Here is a 12956-nt window from a genome sequence, read left to right on the forward strand (position 1 = left end):
TTTTGGTCCAAAGGAGTAAAAACCAAGATTAAACAGATAATTTAGACTCTTAGTTGAGAACTCCTGACATAGCCTCAAGTGAATGAGGGCCAATTCTTCCAGAATCTTGTCACATCAAAGTGTTAGTTTAAGCTTCAAATTAGGATTTCATGGGTTTTCAGCCACAACTGGTTCAGTTCTTAGCTTGGGGACAAATCGAATTATACATCAGGTCTGAAGGACCCCTGTTTCTGAATATTTCAGGTACTGGAAAGCTGGTTTGTTCCCCCTTCAGTTCTGGAATAAGGGTTAGGTATCAGGGATTTTGAATTAGGGTTTGAATAGGTCTAAAGGTTTGGTTTTAGAGGTCTAGGGTTAGGGCTGCAAGAGCTCTAGTGTTAGGTTACAGATTTAGGATTAGGGTTTTGACGATCTAAGACTAGGGTTTTATAGTTTTGGAGTTAAGACTTTAAGGATGTTGGGTTAGGTCTTAGGAATCAAGAGGAGCAAAGAAATCAGAGTTTAGGATAGGGTTCGGGAACTCAGGGTCAGGGCAGCAAAGGAATTAATGTTTAGGATAGGGTTTGGGAACTTAGGTAGTCTAGGATTTATGAAGAAAAGAAGAAGCAGTTGAATGGGGTAGGGCTTTCGAAACAGAAAATTAGAAGGGTGGAAGGGGAACAGGATAAGTGCTGACTTGTTACTTACCTGTAACAGAAGCCTTCTATTGGGGTGTGTTGGAGATGGAAAAAAATGGAGGCAGGCCGCAAGCACTGCCGAAGGAGAATCCTTCAAATATAAAATTTACGTTGCTTACTGGATCACATGGAGCTCCATTACCACTGATGAGAATATCTATTAACACCTTGCTCTTAGGCTGCAACACACACTTTATTAATTGTATACTGAACTCTGTAGCCTGTTACATGCCCAGGGCTTTATTTATGGCCTCATATAATAAGTCATAGTGAAATTAGGACTTAGAAACTAACTCTCCAAGTTGTACTCAACATACTAATCCAAATCCATATAGGATTTTTATAACTAAGCTTAAAAGGATTCCTCATCATATCCTAGATTGACTCAAACATTACTTAAACCAAAATAAAACATAAAAAATACTCTTCTTCCCTTATAGCTTAAGTTGGGTAGAATTTACACCAATTAAACTAAAATAAAAACCTATTTTCGTACTTGACCTAAACAATATTTTCGTACTTGACCTAAACAATACACTCATGGGCCCATAGAGTCAGCTCACAATCACATAAATCTGCTGAACAAAAGACCAACACCCATATCTATCAACCTTAAGTTGAATTCAAAGGGAAGTTGGCCAATTTGGTGCAGGGCCCCTATCAACTTCCCTTCATTTCCTGTTATAATAGGAGTGTATAGTGTTTGCCCGAGAAAATGGTTTTTTATACGAATGTATCAACCGTACCCATATTGCATCACTATGTATCAAGATGTATCAGATGATGTATCTGACTGTCGGTCTTATTGGCCAATATATTTCAATACAAATCCAGAACATGTGATCTTTAGAAAAAACGAAGAGACGTATTGGTACTCAGTCTACTGACCGATATGTCGACGGGCACTTTAAACCTCGTCTCTACATTATGAATCGTCTTCCTCATATTTCAGTCATTAAACCATTGAAAGCTGATCTTGGCTTTCCAACCAGTGCCATGAAGGAGACCAATGGCACCGAAAGGAGTTCAAACACAAGGAGACTGAGGCACCTGGATGCTTAGGCAAACTTGACATCTATGTTTCCAACCATTACATTTATAGGTAATGCAGGGAAATAGAAGCTCAGTAGCTTGATAAATTAAACAAATCCAAGCCTTTTAAGTCCTATGATTAGCAGTCATAGCAACAGGAGTCTGTTAGAATTATCTATTAAAGTCAATTAAGAAACATGCTTATCAACATTGTATTATGCTTTCTTTACTTTTGACCTCCCTTGGAGGTTTGTAATTCCTTATATTGTGTTAGTGAAGTAATATAGGTGTATGCATGTAGGAGAAAACATTCTTTAACATAATACATTCTACCAACTTCTCTTCCTTCTCACCCAACCTCTGCAACTTTCATCCTTTGCGTGTTATCATCCATTCTCTTGACTCCCAACTTGGTATCAAAGCACACTTTGCTGGTTTGCCCTAATCAACCTTAGAATATGAGGAAGGGAAAATTTTCCCAATGAGATGAAACTAGAACTGGAGTAGAACAAGGAAATTCTTGAAAAATATTGCAACCAATGGAAATTGGTGATTAATGGCATTTGTTGAAGCACATGCCTGATTTGACAATACTTGGCACAATCATCAGTAACCTGCCAAATGACTAGTTAGGTCTTGTCAAGGAAATGTTACCAGTATAGATATTAAGTTATTTGGTAAATCAGCATTATCTCAGGCATCATAGGCCATCTTAAAAATTTCTTTTTTCCCGTAAAATTTTGTACTATAGAAGAGGAGATTACAGAATAGGCAATCCCCCAAACAGGAGAGGGGATTCCAAGGAAGGCATTGAAATGGGATGTGCTTGACCAAAAGAATAAAAAATGGTACGTCCCATACTCTGAGAATATGCACTTTAAATTCTCTGTGGGTATTTTGTAAATTTTTTGGAACCTGGCAATTTTGGTCATTTTGAAATTTAAATAACTATTATTATAGGACATGAAAACAAACAGTCAACAGAACCATTCTGTTATTGGAAATGGGCAGCCACCGTTTAACCAAACAGGTTTAGGAGATGGACAAAGTAGGTCTAATGAAAGAAAACCATGGTCAAACCAAATAGATTTTGCAGATGGACAAATTGGGTGCTAATGCAGGAAGAAACTCAAATTGGAATTTTCTCATCAGAAAACCTTTAATATTACTGAAGCAACTGGAGAACAGGGTAAACAACTCAATTTTATTGCTCAAACCAAGGTATGTCATTCCAGTACCATGCTGCCATGGTACTTCTCTTTCTACTCCACTAGAACACAACTAAAAGGGTCCACTACTAAATTAAATACTCAACAAACTACAAGGCAGTCCAAATTAGAAAATATAAGAGCGGAAACAGTCCATCTCCAATCCCAAACACCTCCCCCAAGAAACAAAAAAGAAAAAAAAGAGGAAATAAAGAAAGAAGTGATAAATCTTGTTTCCCCTTTGTACCAGAACTAGTCAGACAAGGGGTACTGAGTTGTGGGTAAAAACAAATTGTTGACTCCAAATTTGACTAGGATAGGCTGGATAGCAATTATATATACTTAGGAACGCAAGGGATATGGTGTCTATCTTTGTAACCTACAATTTGACAATATCGGTTTCTCTAATCTTTTTTCTTATTATTATCAACTTCTAATGATGTTCATCAGGTGCTTACAATAATACATGCATGCACACACTTGCATATTTTTTTTTTGTGGGAATCCGGGGGGAGGGCTCTGGTGAAGAGAAAAAAGTGCAGATGATTGATGAGAGAAGTACCTCATTGTGCCGGACAGGAAGTTCATTGTACTCTGAAGCACCAGACAGTATAAGCAGGAATACCTAATACATAAGGTTTTAGAAGAATATTCAAGAAGTTCAGAAATTACAAAAAAAAAATTATGCAGCAAAATCTAGAGGTATTGAAAATCTATGATGGAACTATAATGCTTACTTCAACTGATGTATCTGCGCCTATGTTTGAACCAAACATTGATACAGTCAGGTAGCTAAGGTAATACTGAGACGCTATCGAGCCCAACATTAGGGGCTCAACACTATCTTCATCTATCTTGATGCACCCACTATCCTCTAGATCCTCAAAAGTGTTCTGTACCAAGCTTCAGAAAACAAAAGATTACAAAGTTATTCTCACCATACAATAAGTGAAACAAGCTCTCTCATACACCAGAATACCATCTGATTGAGGACTCTTATGAATCAGGAATTCAGGATATCATATTTTGTACCTTGACAAGTATGAATTCACAGTTGTGGTTTCTGTATCCTCCAATCCATAATAGGCTGGATTAACCACCTGTGAAAATTAAAATATTATGGTTATCACTCATGTATACAAATCGACAATGTACAAAAAACAGTAGATGACATTCAATAATGATACAATATTGCTCATTTTTTAGTAAGTATGCAACAACAACAACAACAACAACAAAAACAAGCCTTGTCCCAACTAAATGGGGTTGACTACATGCATTCTTGCCTTCCAATCAGCTCTGATTGAGGCATACTAGATAAAAGGTCTACATATCATTTCTTACCACTTGCCAACTATGGTATTGATATTCCAGCAACTAAGGTCTCGCTTTGACTTGCTCATGAAGAAGAATTCTTGATGGAGAGCCCTCCAAGACTTTGCAATTTCAAGATGAGAGCTATAGGCCAAAGACAAAAGGCTAGTTCTCATAAGGTTATCTTAGGTCTGTCCCTAGTTCTTCTAATTCCTTCAATCTAGATTAAATCGCTCCTTCGTACAAGGGCATTTATAGGCCTCCGTTGAATGTGCCTCTGCCATCTCGAATGACTTTGTCGTACCTTATCATTTATCAGGGCAACACCTAGACCAGCTCTAATAGATCATTTCTTATCCTTCATAGTTTCCCCACTTATCCATCTTAGCATCCTCATCTCAGTTACATTGAGTTTATCCATATGATGCTTCTTAACAACCAACAATTTGCACCATACAATGTAGATGGTTGTACGACAGACCTATAGTTGATCACAAGACCCCGGACGCACCTCTCCACTTCATCCACTGTATTATAATTCTATGGGAAACATCATCTTCTATATCACCGTTTTTATTTATGATTGGACTAAGGTACCTAAAATTGCTTTGGGGAATCTCTTTCCCATCAAGTTTTAACGCTTCATCATTCGCCTGATCTCGACCAAAGTTACACACTAGAAAGTTTGTCTTTGTTTGCTTACTTTAAAAGCTTTTTGATTATAAAGTTGCTCTCCATTATTCTAACTTGGAATTAATCCCTAATTGCATCTCATCTATCAAAACAATACCATCAGAAAAAAAACATACACCAAAGAACCTCATCTTGAATGTCTTTGGTTAATTTTATCCATTATAAGTACAAATAAATATGGGCTTAAAGCTGATCCTTTGATGTAACCTGCCAAAGACAACCCAAGATGAGCCAAAAAGGGGCCCAAACCTCGAGAATGGAAGCAAGTTTGGGGGACGGAACTAGCACAGGGGCGATTTGGTCCTTATCAATCCCTTGAATCGAGCATAGAAGAAAATTTGATCGAAATTTTTGAAATTTCGGTTGAAATATCTGCATTTCTAAGAAACGAAACAAAATTCTAATTTTTTCGGAAAAGTGTCAAATTTCGACCATTTCGGAGGTTTCGACCGAGATTTCGACCATTTCAGCATTCCAACTTGTTTTTCCTTAGTTTTTGTTGATTTCTATTCCATTTTACCTAATTTCCACGACTCCTTTGCCTTCAAACACCTCTTTTGTTCATTTTTTTTGCCTCCAAACACCTCCTAAGCCACAACAGTTACAAAGGAAACTCCGGCAACAATAAAATGTGAAGCATGAGCCATACCCAACAGTTCCGAACTTCCCCTTTTTTATTTATGTTTTGTTCATGCCTTAAATGATCTTGTATTGCATTGAAATTAATATATGTTTAGCCTAGGACTATGATCTATGATTGTGTTTTGTTAAACTTATCTTTTTATTATTTGCTACCATTTTTTCATTTTTTTATTTTAATAATTATTTTCTAAAATTATGTAGTTTTATTTTACGTATATATGATATATAGGCTTCAACTTAATATATGTGAGACACCATCACTTGATTTACTCCGTCATTTTATTTTGTTGACTTGTTGTATATGTAACCATTCTACCAAACAATTCATATATGCTTTTAACAAATTACCCCTAACCCTAGACCCAGGTTATATTAGGTTTCAGATTCTATTAATGGAATGCTTTCCTGTTTTATGGTTTTCGATTCTTAATATGCTTATCTGACCCTCCCTAGACGAAGCTAGAAGCGAAAGCCTTGTGCAGCAATTATAGCTTTTCAATGATTCAATCTTTATCTGCTGATAATGAGTAGAATAGGCTAATAAGGAAAAGATGCAGTAGACTGAGGTGTACACTATACACTAAGGGTCCTGCAGCAAGCCCAAGTCCAAATTCCAAAGGAGGCCTATGGATTAACCACATTTGTGATTACAATATCGCTGGTCTCCTCTAGCTAATCATGAAAATCTAAACTAGGCAAGACACAATCTGGATTAATTTGGTCTACTCCTGTCTTCTCAAGTCTGACTTATTTTAGACGGTGCCCAACCTCCCATCCTCCTTGGGGTTCAGAGGAAACTCCTACTTCTCCACCACTTAGTTTTCTCAGCCCCCTTCTCCATTGTTGGAAATGGTAATGACCCCCAACATCACCTTGGTGTCCTCTTTAACCTTGTAGGAGCCCACACAGTCTTCTCCTCTCGCATCTGCAAGTCTGCTACATTATCCTGCATCTCCTTTGGGTCACGGTCCCTTTCCAGACTCCCAATAGTCTGATACTCTCTCCCTTCCCCTTTCCCACTTCAGATAAGATCGCCTGGGACCCTTCTTGCCATCGTACATTTCCTAGCTCCTCTCCTGGCACTTTGTCAGAACCCCTTCCACATTCCCTACCCCCCCCCCCCCCGAAAAAAAAAAAAAGGGTTTCCTTTAGCCAAGCTCCTTTGGTTTCAAGGCAATAAACCTCATCAACCTTTCACTACTTGAGAGTTGAAGCATAACTTGAACCGTTGCCTCCCCACCTAATCCTTTCTCCATCATTGATTGGCACATTCAGGTTGCCCTGTCCTGCTTTCTTTGTTGGAATGGGACCAAGGAAATTAACCAACTTTTATTTTTCTCTTGCCCCCTCACTAGGGAGGGCCATTTAACTCAGAGCTCTTGCTTTTATTTGGCCTTGTAATAGAGCTCCCATTTCTTTGATCACAAATGGTGCTGGCTGCCCTCCTCCTACGCAGATTCCAGTAGTTGTGACACTATCAGCAAAACTAGCAGGAGCCCTGAGGTCCCCCACATTTGGCTTGACTGTAATTTAAAAATGGACTACCAAATCCTCTGTGCTTTGATAAGATTGGAAGGCCATCGTCAATGATGTTAGTTCCAAGCTCCTTTTGGTTTTCCACAACCTTTTGCAGATTCCCAAGGAATAGGTGTAATGTCATCACCTGGGATTCTGATATTTACCTTTTACTTCTTCCTTGGCCTCTCTCTAGCTTTGGAGTTTCGTTTTTCTCCCTGCTTCCTCTACTTGTGTATCCCCCCCCCCCCCCCAAATTATTTTTTTCCCTCTGTCAGGGGCTCAATTATTAATTATTGATTCACCACCGCCTCCTCCCTGGAACTCACCACCCAAAAGAATAAAAAAGCTGTAAACAGTAACATCTTCATTGATTGTTGACAGGTACAAGAAAAACTATCAAGCTGAAGTATGAACCAAATCTCAGTCAGACAGAAAAAGGAGCAGATATTATTTGATGTTAACCTAATTAAAAGCTCAAGAAAGCTATACCAATCGGCGAAACAAGTAAGTCCATGTTAGATAATGTATGGCATCCTCTTTATGGCATATTGTCCCTGAAACAATCTCTGCATTGATGTGGTTGTGCAATTGCTCCCTCAGACTACTCTCAACTGGGAATGGTTCATAAAGAAACTGCCAATAGGAAAAGAAAATTATTGCACATTTAAAATCAATAAACATCCCAATCAATAGAATATTAAACTGATTAGTTCCATCTATACTTTCTTGTAGAAGCTCTTTTTGGGTTCATGCACAAGAATTGCTGCTTTTCCATGTTGGTCATACTGTGGTCGGCCAGCACGTCCCATCATTTGCAGGATATCTGTAATGGGAAAATCGACATATCTCTTTGTTTTCCCATCATAATATTCAGTTCCCTACACCACAAAGCTGGACATCATTCATTACTGCAAATAAGAAAGATGAAACAAAGGCTTTCACAAAGCCAGATCTATGAAGGAAGAGCTGGTTATTGCTCTTAGGTCTAATCAAAGACACTTCATCAAAGAGAAGCATGATAAGGAAACTATTTGTATTCTTTATGTTAGTCTGTTAATCAACTTGCTTATATACTCGCAAAGGGAGTGGATTGTTAGGTATTTCAACCACCGGACTCAGCCATGTATGTTATCTTTGCACCATCTTGAGGGAGAGCATTGAGAACCATGAGACTAGAATCTTCTCACCTTTTTAACTTTATTAACCCTTACACTCCTTTAGAAGGCATTCCCTCCTACCCAGTATCCCACACAGGAAAGTAGAACCAATTACAATCTATAATATACATACAGCTCCACATCTTCCTGAATGAGTTCCATCAAATCACTAGGGAATCCCAAGGGTCCCAACTGCCACTAAGCATGGACCAACTACCCTTCTGCCATATAATCTGCCAGTTGGTTTTGTTCTCTCCACAGATTATAAATAAAGAGGACCTCTGTCATAAATGACAAGTCATATCATTATCTCAATACTAGTTCTGGACATTAACAACCAGGATTTTGCTTGAAGACAAAGATTAATTCAAATTGCCTTCGTGCTCAGTTGAATTTCTATAATTCATCAATCATTACTACAATGAGCATTCACCTCATCAGTTGGACTTGTTAATAGAAAGACAGTTTATTTGAGTGAGCTACATCTTGAGCAAGAGCACCCAACAAGGGTAGTTAAACCCTTCAGATATATACATGTATGTAGGATTCCTATTTTGACTATCCTGAGGGTTTAACCCCCTCCCCCCCCACCACCCAAAAAAAAGAAAGAAAAGAAGAAAAAAAAACAAGAAGAAGAAGAAGAAGACTATCCTGAGGTTTATTTCATAAGATACTCTGATAGGAAAGTCAGTAAAAGATGACGTTTCTCAATTGAGGTAGCTAAAAGGAGTTCTTATGGACATTTTAACTTGACAACATGAGCTGACCTTGATAATAACCAGATGAGCTGGAAGGTTAACACCCCATGCTAACGTGCTGGTGCATACTAGAACCTGTGATGGTATGAACGTAAAAGATTTGGTTAAAGTAAAAAAAATATAAAAATGCATTTCTTTCTGAAATTTTTAGTTTTGATCAGGTAAGATAGCAAAAGCCTCCTGATGCAACAAATTACTACAGTAGTAATAATAATTAAGATTAGTACCTGGATCTTGTTATTTGCAAAGAGTTCCTCAGCAATGGATCTATCTTTATCATTCAACCCAGCATGGTGCAATCCAATTCCAAATTGTAAAGTGTGCCTTAGGTTCTGATCAATGACCTGAGAAAGTACCATCTGCAATGCTTCTTCTGGCATATGAAGGAACTGCCTAGGATGTCCATCTGAAGCTGCAAACTGTAAACAAAAATATAGCCATCAACTAATGTTTGATACCGTAATGACTTTTAGTTTTTGACCATGATTCCAAAGGTAAAGATGCTATGGATCCATTTCTCCCCAATATACATCAAACACAGCCAGGTCTAAGCCAATAGCGTCAATGAAGATTTTTGAGGGGCTTAGCTGGCCTTTGATGTTGAACATCATGTTTTTATATCATACTTCTCTCTTCTTCTAAGAAAACCAAAAGGCTCCTGCTTTAGAGTATTTGAAGATATTTCGATCCAAATCATTATTAGCCAATGCAGACATGATCCCAATGCTACAAGCACAGGATGCAAGGGCAAACCTGAATGAGGTCTAGCGCAGTAAGCCTTGTTTGGCGACGAGATGAAACAAAAATCAGAACTGGTTTAGTAGGTGAATGTGTACATATAGCAGCATATGCCGGCTTGTTCATACTATTCATTCTTGGGCAGTAGAACTTCCCAGGGTATCCCTGTTCATGGAAAATAATATGTTACAGTCTTGACAATAACCTGAGTAAGATCAAACTGTAAGACAGTCAACTAGAAGGACTCACACCGTTACACCTTTTGTATAATAACTAGTTAACAGTAAATTACAACAAATGGGGAAGAAAATGAAAGATAAGAAGTTTTAATAAATGCAATTAGCCCAGAAGGAAGCTGGACATCCTATTACAAACACATTTTGACACCACACACAATTAGGAAGAACAAACATTCCAATTCAATGAAAAGTTATTATTTCACTATAAATCCACATTTCAGTTAAACCCTCCACATCCCAGTTTGCACACCTCAAGGATTCAGTCCTGTGGTAACTTCAAGTTTTACCTCCACATATGCCACCAAAAATGCCTTGGAGAGATCCTTTCTTTAGATAGACCTCCTCCATATCCCCATTCTGGTCACTCCTCTCCCCGAGCCTTAGGTGGGGACTGCAATATAGTGTGGTTTGGCAATGGAAGCAACAATGTGGCTACCTTGAAACACTCGCTGTTGGTGCAGTTATGTCTTCATACATGTACCAAGGATGCTGCAAAGTGATCCAATGTTGTCAGGTCTTTTATTTACTTAGCATAAAAGCTGCAGTGATTCCAGAATTGCATGCGGGGATGAAAGGTTTTTGGCTAGTCAGGCCCTGCTCTGATGCAGGTGTACACTTCAGCGATGCCTTGACAACTATGAGATGGAAAAGCAAATTCAGATCCCTAATCAGATTTGGGATGTCATTTCCTTTGATATCAACTAAAAGCTCTCTGCAAACCTGTTTAGTTTATAGAATCAGGTATAAGTAACCAAGGTTCAAGATTTTGTTTCGACACAGGGTTTCTGCCACTTTGAGATGACTGAAATCTCGAGATTTCGCTGGAATCTCACCAAAACCTAGTACAAATTTTGCCAGCTCTTGGTGGCATGTTTCAGTGGATTTGACCAATTTTATGGGTCTGGTTCTTTTTGGACAACCTATTTTAGGGCATTTAAACACATACCCATGGTTAGTTTGGTTAAAGATACAACACACAATGGTCTTTTGTATTTGCGCTCCTGTTGTGCCTATGCCGTCAAATGTGAATGTATTTCATATCTCTAAACTTCATGGATATCCTGTTTAAGGCTCTACTAACACATTTAAATAGTCAAATTGCAAAAATAGTAATCAAAATGGGCATTTCATATTCACCCTTGACTGGCAGTGTACTATTGAATGCTCATGTATAATTAAATTACATTGGCTAAGTACTCAAGAGCATAAAGAATAAGAAATTTAAATTCTCAAACAAGTAATGAAGTGAATCATTACTACATGCTAATATAGATTCATAAATTCCCGAGATTTCAAACCAAACGACCAAAATTTCAAAAATATTATGCCGAAATTCCATCAGCCAGTCAATTTCATTTCGCAGGTATTTTCTGTTTTGGTGACTTCGAAACATTTGAAATCTCGCAAAATTTCATACCATGCATGTTAATATGTAACCTCTTGAATTTTGCCCTTTAAAAGGTTGTATTTTTCTTGTCTTGGAGATTCATCCCCTGCCTTAGTTCCCCTTTGGTGGCATTTTTCTTTAAATTAAAAAATTTACATTATCGCGTTAGTTGAATACCCAGTAGCACAGGCTAACATTTTCAACAAAGTTGAGGTCATCCCAAGAGCCAGCACTTTTATTATCTCATAACTAATGATGCCAACAAAATAGCAACTTTATTAGCATGAAAATTTTCAATAAAGTTCCAATCTGCAGAGGATTTATTCATTCTAATCGTAAGGAAAATTTCAAACATCTACATTCAAAATATTACATCTAGTGTCCAACAGGAATCATATAGCAGTTTCTGAAATTCTTGATGTGTATAAAATAGTTTGGGTGAACAAAATCAAGTACCACAAAGGCACAAACACTTGCCTGGATGTGAACCTCAAGAGGTACAGGCCTCACGCTAGGCTTGAAATTAAATAGTCCAACGTCTCCAACTCCCAACCAGTCGGCTAAATCACTGAAATGAACTAAAGAAAATCAGAAATTTATGATGATAAATACGATACAAACAAGATAAAGTATTTATAAATTGATGATCGATAGTGATAATTTCCAACTTACAAAAAAGTGATTTACCAACTAGCAACAAACTATATTACACTGCTAACATCCAATGAGTTACAGACATAATCATGTCCAAGGATTGTAGAACCAATAAGCCAGGTTACACAGGAGATCTTGGAATTATTTATTATACTCAAGAAATCACTGCATAGTTGTCTATTGACTACAGCAGTATAGCGGTCAATAAGTGCACAAGCTCGCATCAATATAGATGTGTTTTTTATCTAATGCAGTTGAGTGCATGTGTCTGAACTCTGAACACAGGAGCCACACAACCAGGCAGCATTCTTATTCAGGATAAACAAACAAGTAGATATACAAATTTTAATGTGTACATATGCCGTAAAACAGGCTCCCACTCTAAATAAGTTGACCCTCTAAATAAGTCGACTGAAAATAATTAATAGAAATAGAATAAAGTAAATTTAAAAGAGGAAATCCAAGAAAATAATTTTACAAAATGATGTCATGCACAGATTAAGTACAAGAATGAGCAAGAACTCATTCTTTCCAACAAATATTTCATTTGTGAAGTCTCCTATAGCAAAGTTTGGTTTATATTTGCATACTTGTACCAATTCCCAACTGGTGGAATGTGGAAATTAAACTTCTTGACAAGGCACAGTTCTTTCAAAATTGTAATCTTGATAGTGATAAATATAGGCTTACTAAGATCGTAGATGACATTTCAAATAAATAACGGTTAATAAGAAAAAAAAGCAGAGACTAACGAGCTAAGGGTAAATATTTCAATATTTATAATGACAATCTTCCTTCTTTTCACCACATTGGATGAGGTTATCAATAGTTTTTTGCTACAGACAGTGTCCACAAACATGTGTCAACACTCTTCAGTATCTCCTCACATTTTACTCCCAAGTACTTATTCACAACCTTTTCTGTACCACAGAAGAATCC

The 12956-nt window shown here is 37.5% G+C and overlaps 1 protein-coding gene across 1 annotated transcript in view; it reads right to left on the minus strand.

The window, feature by feature from the left end:
• Positions 1-12956, minus strand: part of LOC149006512 (U5 small nuclear ribonucleoprotein helicase) — a 125922-nt gene that overhangs the window by 18204 nt on the left and 94762 nt on the right. Inside the window, 9 exon segments of the mRNA XM_089167578.1 lie at positions 3480-3542; positions 3655-3820; positions 3950-4017; positions 7574-7717; positions 7807-7962; positions 9009-9074; positions 9227-9418; positions 9753-9902; positions 11841-11931. Of these exon segments, the coding sequence (XP_089023704.1) occupies positions 3480-3542; positions 3655-3820; positions 3950-4017; positions 7574-7717; positions 7807-7962; positions 9009-9074; positions 9227-9418; positions 9753-9902; positions 11841-11931 (1096 nt within the window).

This window comes from Hakea prostrata, chromosome 8 (genome assembly GCF_041222555.1).
Source record: "Hakea prostrata isolate BN-2017 chromosome 8, UWA_Hpros_2, whole genome shotgun sequence".
Classification (NCBI taxonomy): domain Eukaryota; kingdom Viridiplantae; phylum Streptophyta; class Magnoliopsida; order Proteales; family Proteaceae; genus Hakea; species Hakea prostrata.